The following is a 25054-nucleotide window of genomic DNA, read 5'->3' as shown; positions in this document are numbered from 1 at the left end:
CCTAGTGCAGTTTAAAAATCCTAATCCAGATATAGTAGAAATCTAACCTGGGGCAACATGACGTGTGTAAGGGGAAGAATGTTGTAAGGCTTCTCACTACGTTGTGAAAGGCTTTCTTCTGTGAGAACTGTCGGCGTGTGTAAGAGAATGAGTAGGTTCTCCAGAAGGAGCCTCTGGGTGTCACGAAGTGCGCTGTTTGTCTGTATCTTGAACTGTTCTTTAGAAATAGATCTCACGGTGTCTTTTTTTTTTAATGTGTTGTCTCGTAACACATGATTGCCCTGGAAGCAGTGGTGTTTGCACAGTGTAGTATGTAGCAAACCAAGTGCTTGGGCTGAGAGTCAGGGACCTGCTCCAGGGCCGCCATCTGCTTATTCTGTACTTCAGGCAAAGTCACAATTCCAGAGGCCTCGTTAAAAAAAAGAAGGAGGAGGAGGGGGGCATTGGCCAGGAGAACTGCCTCTGATATCTCTGGAGCTCTTTGGGGCCTTGTGAGTTCTTCACACTCACTTGTCCTTTCAAAGGGAAAAAGTATATGCTTAAGAAACTCTGACTTAGTGAAATTATCTTTTTCTTTTAAATACCACATTTAAAAAGGTGCCGTGACTTTTTTTTTTTTTTTTTTTTTTTTTTTTTTTTTTTTGGTTTTTGGTTTTTGGTTTTTGGTTTTTTGAGACAGGGTTTCTCTGTGTAGTTTTGGTGCCTGTCCTGGATCTCGCTCTGTAGACCAGGCTGGCCTCGAACTCAGAGATCCGCCTGGCTCTGCCTTCTGAGTGCTAGGATTAAAGGTGTGTGCCACCGTGACTTTTAATGAAGCTTTTTTTTTTTTTTTTTCAAGAAGACATAAAGTTTAGAATTCTATAGTTCTCTGATCACTAAGAATAATCTCCTAGTGTTTGGAGGACCTGTTGTACTTCTGAAACTGGGGCTGTTTCCTACTCACCTAGTAAGGCTGTGGGATGGAAGGCACTGCAGCAGTGTGGCTCAGTGCTTGCACACGCCTGCGAGCTGCCTAAAGCTTCCAGTCTGAAATTGTGGCTGTTTCCGAAGGGACCTGAACTAGTGGGGAAGACAATGTGACAGTCAATAGGCCTTGTTTTTAGAAGTAACAGCCTGATACCAGTTTATTGTGCATACTCAGATCTTTTTCAGCCTTCCCCCAAACACTCTTTAAGAAGCAGAGTAATAAAGACAAGTGAGGAAAACAGTAGACATGTCTGAACTCTTGTTTAGAGGAAAGGTTATCCTGTCTTCTCCATGTGGGCTTAATGGTTTTGTCTTAAGGAGAGTTCACTATTGACAGTTTCCTTGCTCATTATATATCTGTCTACATTGTTTCTGGAGCCTAAACTGAATTTAGATACGTCTTTTTCTTTGTTGTCAATTTATTTTTCCAAGGGGTGATTTACCTGCCGCGCTTGAAGCCAGCATTGAATGCCATGGGAAATATAAAATATTACCCAGGATTCATGATGTCTTGTGTAAGCTGATAGAGAAAGGAGAGACCGATTTAATCCAGAAAGGTTAGTAACTGTCCACCTTTTTCTTCTTGCGTCTTTAGTCTGAATGTGGAGCCGTGAAAGGAAAATGTAGGAGCAGACAAACGCCTCCTGAGAAACTGTCAGTCTTCTGAAAGGAAGTGCTTCTAAATATTTGAAAAACCCCTGCTTTTCGCTATCTGTTCCTTGGGGAATATTGCCCCTCTGTTATTTCATGTGCACGCTACATGTTGGTGATACACCATTGTTAATCTTACCCTCCCTGGCTGTCTTTAGTGATGGTCTTCAGTATTCAATGCCATCAATATGTGCCGTCAGATAAGGACCAGGATAGTAAATTAGATAAGGCTGTAATCTTTCTCGTCACCGTTTTTGTTCTTTTGATTTATCTAGATGTTCATGGTACTGTCTGTGGTTTAGTCATGCTCTGTGTGTTCTCCCTTCTCTGCTGTCTAGCAATGGACTTTGTGAGCCAAGAGCAAGGCGAGATGACGATGCTGTATGACCTCTTCTTTGCCTTCCTACAGACAGGAAATTACAAAGAGGCCAAGAAGATCATCGAGGTATGCTCTCTAACTTTGCTATTCTAATGTACAGCTGTTTAGACTCTTAATTAGAATACATTTAAAAATTTTAACCTTTAATTATCCTTGTTCTGATTCATGTTAATAGAATTCAATCCCAATAATAATGGGAGGAGGTGGCTCGGCCAGCTTTATTGTATATAATTACAGTACAGAAAAGCAGTCTGGTTGTATATTGAATTTGTTTCCTCACTTTGTTAAATTCACTGTTATATATCAAAATGATATTTGCATATTATATCTTGAATTGTGAAACAATTAAATTAAAATGGTATTCCTGGGTGTAAAGTTGCTAATCCTCTTTGCCAAAGAATTATTTGTTCTTAAAAGCAGTAAAATTCAATTTACTGCAGACCAGGCTCACGTTTATTTGTGATGCTTGTCTACAAGTTAATCAGCCAGACAAGTACTGTCTGCCCTGGTTTGGCATTTGATTTAAATTTTCTTTCTTTTTGTCCCCACTATGGTAAGCAGCTTATAGGAGCTAGGTGACAAAGCTGGCCCCTTTGGGATTAGTGTATTTTATCTAGGCTTTACTGAAGTTTTCGTACTGGAATTGATAAGGCAACAGCTCAGGGAAAGTATGTCCAAATGGTGATTAATTTCATTATCACACAATTCTCTATCTAGTAAGAAAATATTCCACAGAAAGTAGACGTGGTGCATTAAGAGTGCCACCTTGTTACTGAAACCACTGCTGTATGAACGCCAAAGAAATCACATTGCTCCAAGTCAGGCTTGGCTGGTACCCCTGTCTAAAAGTGTACAGAGTCCCAGGTTGGCTCTCAGTCTCCTTATTTTGTATAAATTATCCCTAGTCATGGGACTGAAGATGTAGGCACATGACCCAAAACGTCATTGCTGTGTCTTCAAGACAGGCTCTCACTATGTAGCTCTGGCTCCTGGAACTCACTATGGAGCTGGCTGACCTTGAACTAAAGATCCACCTGCCTCTGCCTTCCAAATGCTGAGATTTAAGACCTCCATGCCTGGCTTGTATCTTCAAATGTTTTCAAAGAAGAAAAAAATGAAGTGTCGGAGATTGTGAAATTAATGCAGCACTTTCTTCAGTTTTTCTCTGTCTTGTCTGTCTGCATACCTGTCAGTGTCGTAGACAGTGCTTCTAAAACTCCAATAGTTAATTTGTATTGTCTAGAGAATGGTTTCGGTTGATCTGAAGGTGGAAGCACTGTCTGCCTTCTGGGTCTACTGCTCTGTGGCACCGTCCGGGGGCCACTGACTGAGGCAGACCACTGTGCCCCTCGCTCTGGAGTACACGCAGGACCTAGTTTTAAAAAAACAAAACAAAACAGAGTCTTAAGTGTGAGTTCCCTTTTGCCATCTCTTAAACTTTCCTAAGCTGCCTTATCTACAAGAGGGAATGTAATACCTGTCTTTAAGGCTCAATCACATAATGTATGTAAAGCAGCTTGCACATTTCCTGGATTATGGTAAGTGATCAATAGTATTAATTCTCTTTGCCCCTCAAAGGTAGGGATTGTTTTGTCTCCTTTGTTCTACATGATTTCCATGTGATGCTTAATGTAAGGTCATGTAGGTTGGCAAGAGAAAACTGGCTTTTAATACTTTACGACTTTGCCCATATGGGTCAGTTAGGAATGACTGTTGAACAGTGGGTGGGTATAAAACTGTTGAGTGGATGAAGAACTCTGTGTAGGGGTGAAGGAGATGACTCGGTAGACAGCTTCCCTTGCAAGCACGAACATCTGAGTTCACATCTCCAGCACCCATGGAAAAAGCCCGGTCTAGCAGCATTTGCCTGCTCCCCAGCAGTAGAAGGCTGAGGCAGGAGAGTTCTTGAGGGTCACTGGCCAGCCAGTGTAGCTAATCAGTGAGTTCCAGGTTGAGTGAGGGACACTGTCTCAGGAAATGAGAGAACAATTCAGAGAGAGATCTGGAGTAACCCTCTGCCTCCACATACACAAGCAGAGGCGTGTACACTTGCATGGAACGCGCAGAAAAATAAAAAAGAATGGTACAACCACGGCAGTGGCCAGGGACAAGAAGGGACAGTGGGGAGTGTGGTGTGTGAGAATGTGTTCAAGGTTTATCTCGTTGACAAGGCTGAAGGGCAGGTTTGTTTTGGTTAATGGTTTCATAGCCAAGAGAGGGTTAGCTGTGGGGAGAATTCGTAACACTTTGTTATTAAAGTTAAAGGCCTAAAGCTTTCATGTGACAAAAGATACAAGCAAGATTGAGTTTGGGTTTTTTTTTGTTTTTGGTTTTTGGTTTTTCGAGACAGGGTTTCTCTATGTAGCTTTGCGCCTTTCCTGGAACTCGCTTTGGAGACCAGGCTGGCCTCGAACTCACAGAGATCCGCCTGCCTCTGCCTCCCGAGTGCTGGGATTAAAGGCATGCGCCACCACCGCCCGGCTAAGATTGGGTTTATAAATAACATGACCTGTTTTGTTTTTAAAATGAGCTGGTGTGTATACATATACTATGTGCTATGTAGTAGTTTATTTCTATACATGGGTCATGGGTCATTAAAGGAGAGTGAGTTATAGCTGATTTTTAAAATATCTTAGGTAATTTCTGAATTCTTCCAGTGAGTAGCTTGTACTTGGAAAAAGAATTGTTTTCTTCAAAGGGCAATAGAATGAGAAAACAATAATAAAATGGAGTTGGTAAGTTGAGTCTTTGGGAGCTGTAGTGACTCCTTGAGCAGGAGGTTGATGTGAAAGAAGTCTGTCTACAGCTGGAAAATGTTGCCTGGCTTGAGGAATGTGTGGCGTCTGAGCATTTAGGAGAGTCAGTCTTTTCTCCCTGTGTGGAGATTCAGGGCCTCTCAGGAGGAATTGCGTGCGGAGCAAATGGCGGCATTTAAGTAAGCATCCATGCACTTGATAGCATTAGGAAGCAGATAGGCAACAAAGAATGGCCGCTCCAGTTTGTTCTGGGGAGGACTGAGAACTCTACCGAAGGGTGTTAGAAACCCCCGGGACCAGAATAAGGAGATGGAGTAAGTCCAAGAGTCACAGATTCCGGGTACACCCAGGCGGATCCTGGGAGATTAATGCAGGTGAGGTTAATAAGGACCCCAGGGTTGCAGGCGTGGGACTCTTTTGTGATTATACTGAGTGTAATGGCATCAGTTAGCAGCTGGTCACTGCCAGCACCCCTGCCATGAGTGGTGGACATGTCGTCTGAACCTCCTGCTCAGGTGACTGATGGCATCTAAGCAGCTTCCCATTTTGACCAATTTCTCTCTTTCCTTAACAAATAGATCATGTCTTACAGTCTTGTCAGTGAGGTAGACCTTTAAAGTTTTTATTGAAGGGGGAGTTGCTATCGGGAGTTCTGTGGAAAGGAGCTATTTCTGAAGAGGTATTTCTAGGGAATAGATGTCTAGGTGGATTGGGAGCTGACAACACAGAAGTGTTCCGGGCCAAGGAAGCTGACCGTGCAGAGGCCCCGAGGAAGGACAGCGCTGCCTTCTTCGTCCTGTCTAAAGATAGGAGTGTCCGTGCGTGGTTCAGTACTCACCCAGTGTCGTGTGTTCTCTGTATGACATTCTTCCCTGGGCTGAGCTCTCGTCCATTTACCAACTCATCCTCTGTAGAACCCACATTCTGGAACGAACTAGACCATTGAGAACGTGTTACAACTTAATGGTTACATGAGGAAGATAAAGTTCGTGAAGAATATTCTGTACCTTGCTAGTAATGATCAGTCATATTCCCCGCCCCAAACTGCCCTGTATGTAGACCCAGGTATAAATTACAGGTCTTATTTTAAAATATGTCAAGTGTAAAGACTCCATTTGAATACTTAGTCATCTAGTCATGTTTGTGGCCTTTCTGTCCTTTTCTTTCAATGACTGATTTCATTTATATATAATTAGAATTAATGGGTTCATGTATCTTGCTTAGTATTTCACTGTAATCAACTACTCCTTCTTTTCCCTGCATGAAATTCATTAAAGGCTTCTCTAAGCATTTTAATGATCACATTGTTCCGCTGGGTAAATGAAATACAATTGATTTGTTTCTCCCTCGAGAAACTTGCTCTCCTTGACGAGTCGTCATCGTCCACCTCTTTACATCTGGCTGGCACCCTCGGTTTTCAGACCATTTTCTCAAGGTGGTTTCTGGGCGTGAGTTAATCAAGTCAGAAATGAAGGTGAAGACCCTCTTTCTGGTTCATCCTGCTAGAGATTTGAGTAGAAACCAGGTCTTCCCAATTTTAATATAGCATTCCTTTTTAGAAATGATGTTCAGATAAGATGGTATTTCTCTGTAAGGAGAAAAACAAAATGTCACCTCATTCCTTTAGCTACAGTTGAGGTACTTTACTAAGCTCCTAGCACTGGCATGTTTCAGAGCCTAAGATAAAATGGCTTTTGTCCGATCCACTTTGTGAGAGATGACATATTCGATCAGGAGAGGTTAAATAATGGTATGAAATTTTACAGAGCTCCTAAAGGTTTCCATGAAGAAGTCTGCCATCCAACTCCATCCTTAGCCATCTGTGTGGTTCAGTAGTCACTCACTGCTGGCCGTGGGCCAGGCACTACCTCTCGTTGGTCACTGATGAGCTTTTCCCATAACTCTAACCTCCTCCCTGGGACTCAAACCTGCATCTGCAGCTAGGCAGTGTAACCACCGCTGGGACTTTGTCATCCTGAGCCTCCGAGAACTGCTCTGAGAAAGAGCTAGAGCACAGAAAGTCAGGCGGTGGTAGCCATGGAGTTGGAGGTCAGGACAGTTCCCATTTCCTGTGGCTTCTCCAGCACTCTTCCTATCTCCATGCTCTCCAGACACGCTGCCCCTGACTTTTGAATCTTTCAGAACTGCTTTCTCTGGAGTTGTCGTTTCCTCCTCTGCTCACCCCCTTCCTTCCACTTTATTGAAACCTAGTGAACTCGCTATCCTCTGCGGGGCTCTCACTTTGGTGGCTTTAGGTCTAACACTAGAAGTTAGATTCTAGTGCAGTCTTCATTTCCCTTTGTTCTTTACTTGAGGAAATTACAATTTTTATCTCAATTTGCTTTCCTTAATAGGGTCCGAGTTCAGTCCTTGTACACTGTGCTGATTTCAAAGCTAGTGGTCTCCCTAGCTTCCAGAATCTAATGTCAGTTCTGACATAACACCTGGTGAAGAGGACCACGGCTAGTGATAGGCTGTTCATTTGATTTGCGTAGTGGCGTTTTGCTCTTTAATACACCTGACCTTTGTGGACAGAGGCTAGAAGGCTCACTGAGTGCTGTGGTGCCGTTGTCCTCCCAGGTCTAGCCTGGCTGTGGGGCTACAGAGTTGACCGGCCTCGGGATCCCTGTGCATGTCATTTTGCTTTCTACTGCACTGGCTGGAGGGAGTGGCCATGGAGTATGTTTCATTGAAGTCCATTTTCGTCATTCCATTAGTATTAGCAAGAAAAAACAAAGCAAGTAAAAATGTACTCTATTAGTCAAATTTAAGTTCATATGAAATAAAGGTTGAGGTGCAATAGAAAAATGTTGATGTCCCTTCACTTGAAACTTGTTTTATATTTATCTCTATTAACATGCATAGGCATTGTACCCATAGAGTAATGTCCCAAAGTTATCAAGTGATGAAAACATTGTGTTTGCCTATGCAGCTGAGCTCAGTGTTGTGATGTTAGAACTGCAGAAAGCTGTGCTTTAGGGCACAGGAACGTGGCTAGAAACAAACATGGCCATCTTTCTCCTAGAGTAACCATTTAGCCTCACCGTCCATTAAGTAAATTATATGTAAGGAAAATCAGAAAGATTATTTTAATGTGCACTAGCTGGCCTTTGATGTTATATTTAACATCCCAATTAGAATTCAGTCCTTTCCTGTGTTTCATTGCGTTTTCGATTGCCGCTTTCAACTGCAGTGTTTAACTTCAGTAAGATGCTCAGAGATAAGCCAGAAGCGCTGGCTGCTCCAGCAGCCTAGGAGATTTAGTTAATCTGACCTAGATGTTCTTTTGATGATTGAGGTTTGTATATGAAAACAGTTCTCAATTTCAAAATGAAACATAGGGGGAGAGGTGGCATCTAAGTCAGCTGTCCTGCCAGCAGCAGGGATTAATCAGCCCTGAACAGGAAGAGTTAGCTCCATGTTGTGCTGTTTAGATCTTAGGGATTTGGATCAGCAATAACACTGAAGGTTGTAAGTGAATGTAGCCCTTGCATTTTCCATGTTCTAAAGAGGATTATTTGTTCTTTTTCAAGAGCTTTCTGTGTACATTGATGTTAATTTCATACTTGTTAAGATGTATGTTGAAACGTAGATGTGAGAGAAGCCTTGAATACCGTCCATGTCTGGATGTAGAGGTTAATATTTGAAAGTGCGTTCCAGTGGTCAGTTTCCTCAGCATGGGATTTTATACCCCGGAGTACAGATAGTTGCATGGTTAAAATGAGAGCACATAGCTTAACCCCTGCCAGGCTCTGTCCTGCAGCTCAGGCTGCAGTGTGGTGCTTTCTCCATCAGCTCTTCATTTCCAGTTGTGCAGTGTCTTTTTAACTGGAAATACTGGGCTGCAGAGTGGTGGTGTGCTCCTGTAGTCGGCTCCTGGAGAGGCTGAGGGAGGACCGCTTGAGTCTGGAGGTCAACCAGGGCAACAGAAGTACCTCAGTCTGAAAGTACCAACAGCCCTGGGGTTTATAAATAAGCCCTGGCATTCTGGGGACACCTGGCTTTACACAGTGGAGAGAGCAGACACAGTATTTTCTCTAGGTTGGCACGCAGCCAGGGCAGATGAGTATGTAGTTGTCTTATCTTGACGCTGTGATTGAAATGCAGTGTTCCGTGGTGAAACCCTCTTACAGATGATGCAAATGCTATCATTACAGGTACAAATCCTTGGAATTATGTTGAAATGGTTTGTCTTTTATTCCAATATCCAACATTGTGAAATATGTGCTTGAAGCCAGAGTTACTGACTAAACCTTCAGAATGTCTAATTGAGTGTATAACTAACATACATCTCAGTTATTGAAATAATCCAAGACTACACTAATGTTAAGTCCTTAGCTGGTTTTAAGTGCTAGGCAGCACATCCAGTGATTGGTATAGTACTTTCATCAAAGTATGTTTCTTCTAAAATTGAAAGCTGCTGGATTTTATTAAAATTAAGAATTGTTTATGGTTCTACATAGCAAATTAGTAAGTTTGAGTCTGTTGGGATGTTGAAGTGAGGGAGTGGAGTTTTGTTGGGGGGTGAGTACGCATGTGCATGTGTGTGTTTATCTTGACATATTCTTGGGTTGACAGTTAATTACTTCTCCCAGAACTAAATACAATGAATCATTTTAGTATTTAAAGATTTTTGGAATGACATGCAGGGCCCTGGGTTTAATCCTAGTAACAAACAAACAAACACATAAAACGAGAAGACTATAGAATGAATATTAAGCTGGGAAGGCGCATCTTGAAATACCTAAGTCTTGTAGATATCCGTTAAACACAGGTTCCATTATATGCTTAAAGGTCTGTGGTAACAGTGGGATCCTGCTGTAAGTTCCCTTTAGCACATATGTGGCAGCGAGTTCATTAGAGGAAAAAAATGACTTCATGGAAGAATTACGCCGAATCTTACGTGTTGTGTGGTGGTTCTGTTTTTCAGACTCCAGGCATTAGAGCTCGGCCTACAAGACTTCAGTGGTTTTGTGATAGATGCATTTCCAATAATCAGGTCAGTATTTGATTTCTGATGTCTGAAGCACTTAAAACTCAGGAGTAAGCAAGTGCCGGCATTTGGGGATTCCCTAGATGTCCTTGTGGACACAGTGTTTGCTCAGTGCTCCTGCAAAGAAATTACAGCATAGTTTGTGTCCCCGGGGGTACAGTAGAAGTCCAAGGGTGCTGGAGTGCTGGTCTGGGCCCTGGAGGTTTGCACTTGCCGCCTTCTACTTGGTTTGAGCAAGCCGGCAGTGGAGAGTGTGTTGTGGCAGGAGGAGGTGCCTCTCTCCAAGCTCACTGCGTCTGCTCTTATCACAGAGGCAAAGCCCTGGCACAAGGCAGCTCGCTGTCAGGGTTGTCCCACCTGTGTGCTCCCCACTGTTACCTGCCTCGGGTTCTATGTCATCAAGAATCTCTTTGGAGTCTGTAACTTAGTTACTCGTGTTGTGTTGTTTGATTTCAAGGGCCTTTTAAACTTTAAAGCACCTTGTTACTATAGTAAAATATTCACAACATGGCTGATTTGGTTTTTTAGCTACTTTCTGGTGCACAGCTCTGTGGAGTTAGGCAGGTCGTGCTTGACACTTAGTCTCTTGGTAGAGTTAACCTGTGGATAACATTCATCCACTGCTTGTGTTAACTGTAAAATACACTTCGTATGTTGTGCAAATCTATCTGTTAATCTTTTTAAGGTTGAAACTCTTGAAAAGTTGGTGGAGCTGACCCAGAAGCTGTTTGAATGTGATAGAGACCAGATGTACTACAGCTTACTAAAACTACACAGTAAGTAACAGTCCTCCTCCAGGTGGCCCTCCAGTCTGCAGAGGCCACAGCAGGGAAGGAATATTGGGCTTTGAAGAAGTCTGAGGGATATTCAAACAGGCATCTTCAGCATGGGCCAAAGTGAAGGCTAGCTGGCCTCCTGCAGAACATGGCACTGTATCACTAGATGTTGTTGAGAAGTATTTATAAATCTGTTGGTCCTCGCTGCAGTAATGAGAAGGCCAAGTCCTCTGCTCAGTCATTTTCTTCTGTGCTCCTGGAGCCCAGAAGGGCAGGTGACACAGCCATGTGTTCAAGATCCTCTGTACTCGTCCACACCTACAGGCGGGAGACTTGTGTGTACCCTGACAGATCCTGCCTGTGTAAGGAGGGATGGGCCGGACTCTGAGATTGGGTGGGTATGGAAAGAAAGATTTCTTTTTTCTTTTTTCTTTTTTTTTTTTATACATTTTAAAACCTTAAATTATCTTTTTTAAAAGATTTATTTATTTGTTTGTTTGTTTGTCTGGTTATTATGTATGCAGTGAGTTCTGCCTGCAGAAGAGGGCACCAGATCCCATTGTAGATGGTTGCTGGGAATTGAACTCAGGACCTCTGGAAGAACAGCCAGTGCTCTTAACCTCTGAGCCATGTTTCCAGCCCCTTAAATTATCTTTTTTTTTTTTTTTAAATTACACTCATGATATTCATTACTTACACTCATGATATTAATCACATTTGTGGTATTCATAGATTACATTCGCAGTATTCATTCAATTATATATATATATATATATATATTTTTTTTTTTTTTTAAATTTTAAATGTTGAATGTCCTTTCTTGAAGGGGGTAGGAGGTTAAATACAGGCTTACAGCACAATGGGAGGACCCTGGAGGGCAGAAATTCACTACTGATGTTTTACAATCTTGCATCTAAGCTGTTAACACCCATTATTCAGGATACATAGACAAGGAACTTCCCTTAAGCATTCAGGAGGGTTGAACCCGGCAGGGAATTAGCATAGGGAGGATATCAAGGTCAAGGTCCGCAAGCAAGGCAATAGTTACCCAAAACGGGGGCCAGGGCCCTGCAGGTCCCCCTTTTATTAAAAAATGAGCTTCTGACTTGGGTTGCGTGGGACATCAGCAGGTCACCTTACCCTTCATGGAGATGCCTGCCCAGGCCACACAGGTGCTCTGTCTTAGGTTGGTGAGTGCCCCCCAGGCATTACCCGTCTCTGAAGACTCATTATCATACAGGCTCAATCGTGTGTGAGCTGCATGGTTAATTGCTGCCAAAGATCTCAAAGTGGCACTTTGTTTTCGACACAGAAAAGACCAACAGAGGTCCTATCTCACCCATCGCCAGTAGGCTAAAGGCAACTGAGCCATTCCCTTCCTTATCAAGCCATACTGTATGTTGGAGTCCTTGTAAGATAGTATCCCAAAAGCAACTGGAACTTGAGTTTATAAATTTATAATTTTCAAAGCCAATCAAGATGTATATAACTACTGAATTAAATTTATCATGCCCAATAGAATGAAAGATAAACTAACTGTGGTAGCTACTTTTGTTGCCAGGGTCTCCACTATGCTAGCGGTAGTAAGCAATTATGTAATGGTAATCCCAGAAACAGTAGCAGCGGTCGCCGCCATTGCTATAACAGCAACAGCGGCAGCAGCGATGTCACATTCTCTTCTGGAGTGTGTGGACATCCACTGGCATGGATACAACTCCAGTAACATGAACCGCCAAGGCCCGTTTTTCTTGATCCCAGCATGACTTTAGCTGGCAGCTCTTCTGGAGAATCCAATCTCATAGCTATAGTTCCTAGGCTTACATTAATGCTTGCCAAAGCTGGCCATATTGGGCTCTCAATCTCCATTGGCATCAGAAGGGTAAATTTTTTCATGGAGACCCATTAGGTCTGTCATGTTGGGCTTCAGCAGCAGCCACAGGCCTCGTTCAGTGCTCAGGAATCCAAAGAGGAACCTCATTGTCCTGAGGAAAGACATAAACCAAACTCCGGGGCCACACCAACACTAGATCGGGTCTCCTCCACGTGCTAGTAGAAAGATCCTTCCATCGCTCCAGAGGGTGATTTGCAACAGGGGCCCTCCAGTGCTTATCTGCTGCGGATACTCCAGCAGAATCCACTGATAAAAAAATTTAAAATATATAAAACAAGGGAAAGAATAGAATGTAGAGAGGAATGATGGGTCCCTAGTTCTCCCTTTTTTTAACTTGAGTAAAATGTTTGTTTAATATTTCAAATTTTTCTTTTATTTTTATTTATTTTTTAATTGTTTAAAATTTATTTATTTTTCTATTATCAGCTTGATAGAGTATGTATTCTTATCTTAATAGTGAGATGTTTCATTGAGGTTTGCTCAGTAATTGAGTAAAACCGAAATTGAGTAAAAATCCATGCTATATATATAGCAAAAGATTTCTTTTTGATAGTTTTCCTTCTTAAAACTGAGGGCATCCTAACAATCAAAATGGTACCAGGAACATAGTACATGCTGTGATGCTGTCTGGTTCTGTGGAAAGGTGAGTAGTGTTCAGTGGTCCCTTGAGTGTGAGTGAGTCCAGTGGGTTCATAAAATGATCTCTTTAGTGGTCTCGATTTAGTGCTCTCGCTGTTTTGTGAGTTGTATAGGAGGCCATTGGTTCACGCTAGTGTTCTGCACTAGGCCTGAGAGACCAAATCAAAATGAAGTTACTCAGCCTGGTGATCCATGCTAACAAACCCAAACTGAACTATTTTAACCTTGTGAGAAATCGGGAGAAAGACAGACACACACAGAGAAGGAGATAAGTGAGAATGGGAATTGCCAAGTCTTGAAACAGGCCAGTTAGTGTGACAGGGTAAGGTAGTCCCCTGCTTCAGCGCTTCAGATGGCTGTCCTGTCTGCCTTTTGTTCTTTTGGTTGGTTTGGTTTTGTGTGGTTGGGGTGGTTCCTTCCCGTCTCTAAAGCCAACCTCCCCTTGCTCAGCTCATCTAGCACTCATGTTTTACACAGTGAAATAAATGTTTTCCAAATCTTTTAAACCAACTCAGAACAGAAAAAGAACTCAAAGCCACAGAATTTAGTATTAATAGAATGTTTTGAGGATGACTGTCTTTTCCCTCCTGTTTTATGTAATCCTGAAATAGCTTTCCCAGTCACTCCTGTAATAGCTGTGAATATACAGGCATAGGTCTTGAAGAACATGCACATCTGTGTAAAAACTATGTATACAGTTTATTTGTTTTGTTTTTGTTTTTCCAGACAGGGTTTCTCTGTGTAGCCCTGGCTGTTCTGGAACTCACTCTGTACACCAGGCTGGCCTTGAACTTATGGAGATCCACCTAGCTCTGCCTCCTGAGTTCTGAGATTAAAGGCCTGCACCACCACGACCTATGTTAAAACTATTATTTAATGTGAGCATATTACTTTTTTTTTTTTTTTTACTCAGGTACAATGTTTTTCTCCATTTTAATCATCTATAAGTACTAATATACTGGTTGGATATCCTAGAATTCATTTTACTAGTCCCCTGTTTCTTTGAATAGATTTTAGTTTTCTGTGTACCTAAATCTTGGTTTGTACCCTTAATTTCCATGTCAGTGAATTCCAGGTATTTTTCTGAAGGCTGAAGAGTGATTGAGATTTCGTTTTTATAACCAAGTAATGCTCTATTCTGTTTATACCAGCACCCACGTTTGGCTACTGAAGTGGAAGGTAGCCATTTTATTGATGGAGGTCATTTTATCCAGCTGTCTCTGTTTCTACAGACAGTGGATGAGCTAATGGTCCTGTCTTTTTAAACATGTTTTTAGTGGAAGCTTCCTTAATGCCATTGTCACCCTATCAACATTTTCTTAGTTTGAAAGTACTTCAGTTTGTACGTGGTGTTTTGGTTTTCTTTCTTTTTGTTGCTGTTGTATTGAGACAGGCCTTGCTTTGTCCCCTGGCTTTCCTGGAACTCAGGTATAGACCAGGCTGGCCTTGAGCACCTCTGTCTCCTGAGTCCTGGGATCAGGGTCTTGCACTGCCGAGCTAGGCCCGGCTGCCTTCATAAATAAAGAAGTAGACGTTCATTTGTGTCCATAGATTGCTGTCCTAAAAGAGCGGCCTTTGATTGGTTGTTTTGCATTAAAAATTCCTCAACTGTGGCTTTTATAATTTTACAGCCCTAGTGTTTTATTCTACTTCAAGTTATTTATTTTATTTTCCTTCAGGCACATGTAGTCATTGACATTTCATGCTCTGTGGCCTTTCCTTCTTCCATTATTATGCTAGTAAAATGGATATATTGTGAGCTCTGAAGATTCACAGAGCATCGGAGGTTGCTGGCTGAGAGCGAAACAGTCACTGTGCACTTCCGTCTGCAGACTTCCTGCCTCCAGGATGTTCTTGTCAGCTCTCTGTTTGGTGATCTCCATCACTCACTATTTTGACTGCATTCTGGGTTGTTTGGAACTCTACATTGAATTCAGCCTACACTCTGGGGCTTTTTTTTTTTTTTAACAATAAGAAATAAATTCAATGGAAAACACAAATATTTATATTTTATTTTCACAGTTTGTAAGAGTTTGGTGTCCTTGAAACCTCCAAAATTGATTTTTTTTTTCTTAAATGGATTCATGAATTTTTTAAAACCTGTTTTGTTTCAGTTATTATTTTTGATATTCCAATTATCCAGTCTGTGTCCAGTGTGTATGTCCCTGTCCTAGAGCTAAAGCTACAGTCAGGCTCCGGTCTCTGGACCTGATTGCTGTCAGCCAGAGCCATCTTTCCATTACTCTCTTTTTTTAGTGGGTGGGTGGTGTTTGTTTTTCGAGACAGGGTTTCTCTGTGTAGCCCTGGCTGTCCTGGAACTCTCTCTGTAGACCAGGCTGGCCTCGAACTCACAGAGATCCTCCTGTCTCTGCCTCTCAAGTGCTGGGATTAAAGACGTGCACCACCATACCCAGCTCAGCCATTTTGCCTGTTTTAAAAGAAGAAAATTCTCTTCTAATGGTTCGTAGTCTGTATGGCAGATAGCTGTAAATCATCCAGCCATCTTGTATTCATCGCTTAGAATACTTGTGTTGGCTTTAGATGGACCCTTGTTCAGAGTGCACGGCACTGCCACCCTGACCCGGGAGCCCCCTCTGTTGCCCCACCTGTGCCCAGAAGAACTGCTCCAGGGCTTGCTTCCCTCGAAGTAAGGGTTCTAGGGCTTGGAGGGGTTTTTTTTGTTTGTTTGTTTATTTTTTAACTTTAAAATATTTATAACACTTAGGTTTTTACATTACAGGAAGAGATTTTGATAAAAGGAAGATATAATTATAAGACTATTGCTTTAAAAGCTAATTATAAGTGAGGTTTATGTCAGTTAGATTGACTTTATAATCAAGTGTGTATAAAAATCACTCTGAACTTGAGGTTAATTTCCACTACTTAAAACCAGGAGTTGCAGCTGTGTGTGGCCTATGAAGATAGTCCTGCTCACCTTTTATCTTTGTCTTTGTTGCTGATTTCTAATTAAGTGTGTTAAAGTTTGTACTTCTAGCAGTCATTAGTTGTTTAAAAAAACTTTTTTTTTTTTTTTTTGGAGGGCAGAATTTGGAGAGACAGAATCTAGGGGTGCCACCAACTTTAGTGGTGATGCTTTCCCTCTTAGTGTAAGAAGTAGAAACGGTCGGTTTTCCAGGATGCTTGTGTTCAAGCTTGCCTCCCTAATGTTTCTTATAGATGCGTTTACAGATTCAAACAAACGGATGTCTAAAGCAGGACTATTGTTATTTGTGAAAACTAGGTATCACAACATTGAAGTAAGTAGCTTATTGGTACAAAGACATGTAGCTAGAGTTTTCCTGCCTGGCCCACAGTCAGGACAAATCTTTGTTACCCACCAGTCTCCCAGCCGCTCAGACCCAACCAAGTAAACACAGACTTATATTGCTTACAAACTGTATGGCTGTGGCAGGCTTCTTGCTAACTGTTCTTATAGCTTAAATTAATCCATTTCTATAAATCTATACCTTGCCACATGGCTCGTGGCTTACCAGCATCTTCACATGTGGCTTGTACTGGCGGCGGCTGGCTGTGACTCCTTCTGCCTTCCTGTTCTTTCTTTTCTCCTCTCTGTTAGTCCCGCCTATACTTCCTGCCTAGCCACGGGCCAATCAGTGTTTTATTTATTGACCAATCAGAGCAACACATTTGGCATACAGAACATCCCACAGCAAATACATCTACCTATTTCCTCTACAAGAGACTTCTCGCTGCCCTAAAACTTAGTCAGCAGAATTGTACAACACCTGGGCAGAGATCCTTCACCAGCAGGTGAGATACGGACAGCCCTCTCCTCACCCAAGCCAAGGCATCCGGGTGTTCCTTACATCAGAGCCTTCCTAACCACTCAAGAGCCAGAGGTGTGCAGAGGCAGTGTACATGTTTTTATCATCTTTGCAAACTTGTTTCTGATTTTGATTTTCACATTGAGGATTTTTCGGTTACTTTCAAAACAAACTTTTATCAACATGATTTTCAAGCTTTGGATAAAAGCCTGGGGTGGTTTATTACTATTTTTGTTTCTGTGTAGTTCTGTTTCTGTTTGCTTGTTTTGGCAGAGAAAGTGTGGCTCATAATTAGAAAGATACACAACAAATCTCCTCACCTCTGGGCTACAATCACTAATGTTTCCTTTCTTTGACAACAGCATTTGGAACAATGCCTTCTTGAAGCTAAAGAAAGAATTCCTAAACCTTTACCAGTTCTACTTAGCATAGTCATTGATTTTTGATTAATCAAATTCTCCAGAAATAAATGGTGACTGGCAGCGAGCTGATGCTGTCTGGAATAAAATGCAAGAAGAAAACATTATCCCTCGTGAAAGGACATTGCAACTATTAGCAGAGATCCTGAAAAACAGCAACCAGGAAGTTCCCTTCGACGTCCCCGAGGTAATTTGTCTTTAGCACAAGCCCAGCAGATTTTTGTTACTGTGCATTTCTGGGCCCTAGTTTAGCCCAGTTTTATGGTGCAAAGGTGGCTGGATTTAACAATTTTTGTTTTGTTTTAAAGTTGTGGTTTGAAGATGACAGAACTTCCCTGAGTTCTTCATCACCCTCAGCAATAGAAACCAATACTGAGAAGATGTTGTTGAAAGCCTGCAGATTGAGAAAGAGCAAAGGTAAGTACACACACGGTCCTGTTTCTATAGCATGCAACACGTGGGCTGAGTCTGGCACACCAGAGACAGCTGTTGGATGGAGATATGCTCCAGGCGAGTGCATTTAGATCAGCAAAGGTATTGGCATATTTGGGAAATTTTTAATTATCAGCATAATACAGGTGATACTAAGTAATTCATTAGTTATGATATTATAATTTATAAGTCAGTGTCAATTTGAGATCTTTATAAAATATTTAAAGATGCAAACAAGAACAAGGGAAGTTATTCTGGCCAGATGTTAAGAATAATTGTCAGGTTTCGGTTATGAGCACATGAGAGGCTGAGTTAATGATAATACTGGGATTCTTTTTGAGACAGGGTCTCACTATGTAGCCCAGGCTGGCCTCAGACTCATGACCCTCCCCCCTCAGCTTAGGGCAAGTGCTAGGATTACAGATATGCACCATTATGCCTCACTCACATATTACCTTTTTAAAGATGGTTTTTATTTAAACAAAAACATTTAACTAAGTGATTAAATATTACACAATCACTCCGCTAATTGTTTTAGCCTATAATTCAGAGTTATATACTGATTTTTATATGTCTCAAGATTCAAACACTTAGCAAATATAAATGCTTTGAAAATTCAGTGCTAGGACTGGAGAAATGACTCAGCAGTTAAGAGCCCTGGCTGCTCTTCCAAAGGACCTGGGTTCAATTCCCAGCACCCACACCTGTCTGTAACTCAACTTCTAGGGCTTCTTACACCATCGAACAGATGTACATGCAGGCAAAACACCAGTAACTTCTATATTTAGAAAAGACAATTCAGTGCTGATAGTAGCATCTGTTGGGATAGTTGTCGTTCATGGGTTTGGTACCTTGAAGTGCTCACATAAACAGTTGATAGATAGTAGTGAACTCAGCTCCTATGGTATCAGAATGCAATATTAGATTTTCTAGTTTTGTTTATTAATTTTGAATATTCAGATAGTGCTTGGCCTGCATTTTCGCAACAAACAATGTGAACTAACATTATAACCTAATTTTGTAGTCCCCTGTAAGAGAAAACATGCACATAGTAGTATTCTTTTATGGCTTCACTCTTGTGTACCATGATTTTAAATGATTTATTTTTAGTAAATTTTGTTGTATTTTATTAAACTTTGTTTTAAAGTTTGTGATGGCTAGTGATACTGGCATTCAGGAGAAGAGACTCCGAGGCCCCATGTCTCCCAGAGCATCTAGGCAGTGGTTGCTGGGGAGATGAGTTATTCCTCAGTTGTGCTGCCCTGGGAAGGAGCTCTTGCTTAAGTAACAACATGCGATGCTGGTGCCAGCGTTCCCAGTTAAATGCAGTGGGTCACACTCCCAACAGTGGTGACGGCGTGAAAGTAGGGTTGGGGCTTGTGGGGAAGAAGTGATTAGGTGAGAATATCAGAGGGATGACACAGGAGAATTAGGAAGCTGAACATGATCAAAGTACATATTTATTTGTGTGAAAGAATAAGGGGGAAAAGATTTCATTTCCTCCCATTTCAGATGGTAAAATACACAAAGTAGTCTAGGTATCTGTTGTCATAGCCATTAACTAATATAATTCCTTCCTGAGTATGTTTTTCTACCTTCTGCTAGTTCCTGGTTTATGTAGGCATTAAAAATTTGATACAAGGCCCTTAGTAATGTGATCACTAAAAGGGATTGTGCTTTGGAAAGCTTATTTAAAATCTGATTAACTTGCGTGACTATGACTATTCACACAAACCTAATCTCCTTCACTAAGACACTGCTAATATAAATATTCTCAGACCTTGTCTTTTTTTCCCCTCCCAATTTAATTTCTAGTTTTAAATAAGATTTGGGGATTACCACTTGAGTTTTACTGAGGGGATAATACAAACTTCCCTAACTTGTACATACAATCACAACTATTTTTGCCTGTTTTTTGTGATCATTAACATCATGTCTGTACCTATCTACATACATTGCGTTTTTCTCCGGCTGAGTTTTATGTTCCTAGAGGGCCGTCTGTGGTGGATCATTTTTCTCGATCTCTGTTGTGATGTGTTTATACACAGAAGAGTGGATTGTAGTTTCAATTGGCTCTTTAGAGCCAAGCAGTTTTATTTCAGAAAAGTAAGTGACTGAAAAGTGTAGATACTTCTTTTGGTAACATCTTTTCATTCGCTGACAGTTATTGTGAACAAGTGAAATAAAACTGTTAATCAGTCAAACAAATGTTGCCTAGTTTACTTGTTAGAGATCTGTATATTTGAAAATTGTATGTTTTTGTATAAGTCCTGTCGTAGCCAAATAATTTGATCTTCTAATTTTAGAATTATAGGCTATATTCACTTTAATGTTATTGTGTTGAAATATGAACCATTGTAACCACCCACTTATAGATTAAAGATAGCTTGAAAGTGAATCTTTTGCGCCCCTCAATCTAAATTATACCTCTGGTTTATTTGGACTTTAACACATGTTTTGTGATTTATTTTGAAACTGCAATCATCTTTTGAAGTCAGAAGAGCTGATTTTCATTTTTATTAGCAAGAACATAATTTATTGACCTAAGGCAAGTATAAAAAATAATTTGGAAAAGAAACCCTTTCAGACACCGTCATTTTAAATGGAGCAGTATTTCCTATAGCTGTCCTTTGTCTTCATAGTGTGAAGGATGATGGCATGGTCAGTGCCCATCTCTGAGAATTGGTGGATATAGAGTTTGGGGTTTTTGTTGTGTTTCTTGTGTTTTTGCTAGTTTAGAATAATATTCTCGTTGTCCCCCCCCCCCCTCTTCTTTTCTCTCTTTTACAGATGCATATAATGTCTTCCTCAGAGCTCAAAAGCAGAACATTGTATTTAGCAGTGAAGCGTACAGCACTCTGATAGGCTTGCTGCTGCGCAAGGACAGTTTCACACAAGCAATGCAAGTGAAAGATTTGTGAGTACGAGTTCATTGGTAACGCCCTTCCCCGTACACAAATACTGCTGAGATGTCTCGGTTGCACACAGAGAAAGAGCATCAGAGGCCACTCACGTTGACGAGACTTTTGTTTGAAGTAGGGTCTCGCTGTGTTTTCCAGGCTGGCCGCAATTGCAGCAAATCCTTCTGCCTCTTGAGTGCTGGGGTAATAGGCCTGTTTGCCACCACCTCCAGGCCGTGTGTGTGTGTGTGTGTGTGTGTGTGTGTGTGTGTGTGTGTGTGTGTGTTGATTACAACAGTCCCATTCAGACCCTGCCTCTGTTTATGTACTCCATCCGACTTGTGCATTTATTCAGTTGTGAATTGAAAAACCTACCTCTAGACCTTATCTACACCTCAATTAATGGCTTACATTATTTGAATGGTATCCTGTCAGTTGTCACCACAGGGTCTAGGGTATGAATTATCTTACTTACTTTTTTAGAAAATCATTGTGAACTCCATCTTACAATTACTGAAGGTGTTCTGAAACAAGTCATTTTGGAAAGACAAGGAGGCAGAAAGCAGAAGAGAATTTTGTGTTGATAAGTACAAGTAGAAAACTTAAACGTTTAAGAAAGAAAACCTAAAAAGTCAAAAACTATTTAATTGTGAGAGTTGGTCCCAAATCCTCTAAAGACTTCCCAAAAGTAAAGCTTAGTTATCTTTCTCTTGGGGCTGTGGAGATGACTCAGTGGTTAAAGTCCTTGCTGTACAAACATGGAGACAAAGGTTCAAATCCCCAGAACCCACGTAGAAGCTGGGCAGGCTGGCTAGAAAGATTAGCTGTAATTGATGAGCTGCTTCAGGAACAGCCAGAGACCCTGTGTCAGGAAATGAAGTGGAGAGCAATTGAGGAAGACCCCCGATGTCGCCTGGTTCTCCACCTGCATGCATGTGTGTGTACACACTCATGCGGACCACATGACACACACAAACTTTAAGATGAATTTTTTATTATGTATACAGTGTTCTTCCCGCATGTATGCCTGCAGGCCAGAAGATAGCACCAGATCTCTTTACAGATGGTTGTGAGCCACCATGTGGTTGCTGGGAATTGAACCCAGGTCCTCTGGAAGAGCAGCCAGTGCTCTTAACCACTGAGCCATCTCTCCAGCTCTAGCACTGAATTTTCAAAGCACTTATATTTGCCAGGTGTTTGAATCTTGAGATATACAAAATCAAACTCTGAATTACAGGCTAAAATAACTACAGACTAAAACAATTAACCTCTGAGCCATCCATCCAACCCTACAAGAACTTCTTAATTGGGCTTGTGCAAAGTGACTCTGTCTTGGTAGCCTCAATTGAGACTTCTTCCCAGAGCCTAAGGTTCTGATTTTGAATGACCTAGGATAATCAATCAATGAGTCATGTGTCTAAAACATTGTAAGAGCATACCCTTAATGGTGAATTGTCTTATGTATCATGTGTATTTCACGGCTCCCTGTCTCCTAGAGTGTTCAATGCTGTGTGTTCCTCTCAGGGAAGGCCACACTGACCTGACATAGTTCCAAACTGCAGTCACCACTATTTAGTGGGGCAGCATGAGCATTTTCTCAATGAAATAGACTGGAAAATACCAAAGCGCTTCAAGTAGTGAAGATCATTTTATGGCATATTGATTTCCACTGGTGTGCACTTTTGTATGTGTTTGCTCAGGTGTGGCTACTGGGAGGCATTCCTGCACTTGTGCTGCAGGTCTTGGTCTAGAGGGAGTTGGCCTGGATGGGGGAAGAATAGCTCTTGTGTTCTCCTTCGCCCACAACCTGTGAAATGCAGGCTGATATGCTTTCTTCCTCTCTAGGTTTTTATGAAGCCTTTCTACAATATGATTGACGTATTAAGAGATATACATATTTAATGTATACATCTCATTAACTTTGGGGATAAGTATATACCAATGAAACTACCACCGGCATCAGGGCCGTAAACATATCCATCACCATCCAGAGCTCCTCCCACCTTCTTTATCCTCATCGTCATTGTCATTGTCGGGTTTCTGAGTCTGTGTGATTACTGATGTGCTACCTACCCTCTTAGCATTAGTAACGGCAGACACTGCCGGGTAGGACTCTAGAACTCACCTTGCCTTGCTGGTAGACGTTAGTCATCGGCTTCATGTTTCCCATCCTCCCACCCCGGGCAACCTCCATTCTGCTCTCTGTTTCTGAGTTGGGTCTTTTTACATTCCTCATATAGGAAAGACTTTGGACACTTCAGAGTGCTTATACTTCAGCTGTGTTAGCCTACGAGGATCATTCTATGTAGCTGTGTGGACCCAAGAGAATCCAAGAGCCAGGTCCTTTCACGGGATTGGTTACAGGGCCTTAATCTTGAACCAATAAAATGACCTGGATGAAACCTGCCTTGGGTACCTTTCCTGAAAAGAGCCAGGGGGTGGTGCACACCTTCAATTCCAGTGCTCAGGAGGCAGAAGCAGGTGACTTTCTGTGAGTTCAAGGCCGGCCTGGTCTACAGAGAGAGTTCCAGGACAGCCCTTGGATTGGGAATCATTTCCAGTTAGTTGTGTTACTGGAAGCATGTCAACTTCTTTGGATTCCTTTCCTGGCTGTCTTTTCCCCTCCCACCTCTGTATCGGCTGTCAGAATGAAAAATCATTGGCTGGGCCTGCAAGGAGGCTCAGCATGTAAAGGCTGACAGCCTCAGACTCACTTGGTAGAAGGAAAGTTGACCTATGACCTCCATAGATTGTGTGTGCCCACATACATGCACATTCACACACACACACAAATAAGTATAAAAGTGATTTTTTATCTTTTGTTGTTGTTGTTCATAATGGTTGTCTTGTGCAGGTCATTTGATTTTATTATGGTAACCACCGTACAGGCTGCCATAGCCTGTAACATTCTTACTCTGTCCAGGGTACTATCCTAAGTGATTCTGAGTCTATGGGAACAAGTACTAAATGGCTTTCCTAGGGAGCTGAGACTTACTTCCCACCAGCCCTGCTTTACCCGTAAGAACGGTGCTCACTTTCTCTTGTTCTCCCTGGCTCCAGTGTCTGTCTGTCTGTCTAGAAACGCTGCTAAGTCTGTCTTTTTTTCAGTGGGCTGGTCAGTTTTTGTCTCTCTGAGTGGCATAAGGAGCAGCATTAGTCCATTCGTTGCTCTGAAAATAGGGAATTTTCCTTGAACTACGGTCTTCTTTAGTTGAGAAAGATTAATATTTGCTGTTAGTGGTAAGCTGTATGATGCATATGCTTTCTTTTCTTTATTTTGACAGTTCAAAAAAAAAAAAGTCTGAAATGCTGTGCAGCCCACTTCAGGAGCCACCAGCCTTAATGTGGCTGTTGAAATGTGTAAAATAAAATATAATTAACTGCATATTGTCTGTGGCTAGTGGCTAGCCCCATTGAATAGCACAGAGAAGAGAAGGGGATGGTCGTTTAACTGAAAGTTTTGTTTGGCAACTGAAAAATAAGACTGAAGATTAGGATCCAAAATTCAATGTCTCTGTGTTGTCTGAAAGATCCCAGTCAAAGGTTCTGTGAGTGACTGTGCTTTTTCTGCCTTGGCCAGGTTAGAGTACATTTTCCTTGTGCTTGGTCCTCTTGTATGCAATAGATGGGGAACTTTCTTCCTGAAACTAACCACTACTTTCGTTCGGATTTGAATCAAACACAGGGAACTTCTTGAAGAGTAGTCAAGGCTGTTACGTGTTTTCAAAAGGCTCGTTGCTTATTGTTGTCAGTTAAGAGACAAGATTTATCGTCTTGTTTTAGATGGCTTTTTTGTTGTTGTTATTTTGGGGGTTTGTTGGTGGTTTGGTTTGGTTTTTTTTACGATTTTTCTTTTTCACTGTGTTGCCCTTGGTGGCCTGGTGTTCTCTTTATAGACCAGGCTAGTCTTGACCTTACATAGCTCTACCTGCCTCTGCCTCCTGAGTGCTAGGATTAAAGTCTTGAGTTAACATGCCAGGCTGGTTTTAAACTGTAAGTAATACTCTTTTTTTGTTTGGTTGGTTGATTGGGTTTTGTTTTTGTTTTTGTTGTTGTTGTTTCAAGATGAGGTTTCCCTGTGTAGCTCTGGTTGTCCTGGAACTCACTCTATAGAGTAGGCTGGCCTGGAACTCAGCGATCCACCTGCCTCTACCTCCCAAGTGCCAGGACTAAAGAAAGGCGTGTGCCACCACCCGGCTGTAAATGATACTCTGAAGTGAATATGGTATAATAATATTGGTGTGAGAGGTGAGATTTTTATTTAATCATGCTGCCTGTTGGGAAAGTGAGTCCTTTAAGCAGGTAGTCTCACATAGGAGTTGTTGACTTAGGAGCTTTGACAGATGGGACAAAGGGGGAAAAATCAAAATGAGTGGCTCTGGGGTTGTGGGGGGTGCGGGGAGTCTACGTCCAGAGACTGCAGGGTGAGTCTTTGATGCCGGAGTGACTGAGAAGCTGGGCTCGGCG

At 41.7% G+C, this 25054-nt stretch overlaps 1 protein-coding gene across 1 annotated transcript in view; it reads left to right on the top strand.

Annotated features, from left to right (window-relative positions):
• Window positions 1–25054, top strand: part of Lrpprc (leucine rich pentatricopeptide repeat containing) — a 90165-nt gene that overhangs the window by 52284 nt on the left and 12827 nt on the right. Inside the window, exons 24-30 of the mRNA XM_006986513.4 lie at window positions 1399–1523; window positions 1956–2062; window positions 9683–9751; window positions 10431–10521; window positions 17300–17442; window positions 17564–17672; window positions 20478–20604. Of these exons, the coding sequence (XP_006986575.1) occupies window positions 1399–1523; window positions 1956–2062; window positions 9683–9751; window positions 10431–10521; window positions 17300–17442; window positions 17564–17672; window positions 20478–20604 (771 nt within the window). The remainder of the gene's footprint in view (window positions 1–1398; window positions 1524–1955; window positions 2063–9682; window positions 9752–10430; window positions 10522–17299; window positions 17443–17563; window positions 17673–20477; window positions 20605–25054) is intronic.

Source organism: Peromyscus maniculatus, chromosome 22 (genome assembly GCF_049852395.1).
Source record: "Peromyscus maniculatus bairdii isolate BWxNUB_F1_BW_parent chromosome 22, HU_Pman_BW_mat_3.1, whole genome shotgun sequence".
Classification (NCBI taxonomy): Eukaryota; Metazoa; Chordata; class Mammalia; order Rodentia; family Cricetidae; genus Peromyscus; species Peromyscus maniculatus.
The sequence above is the reverse complement of the archived record's forward strand: the minus strand, read 5'-3'. Positions and strand labels throughout refer to the sequence as shown.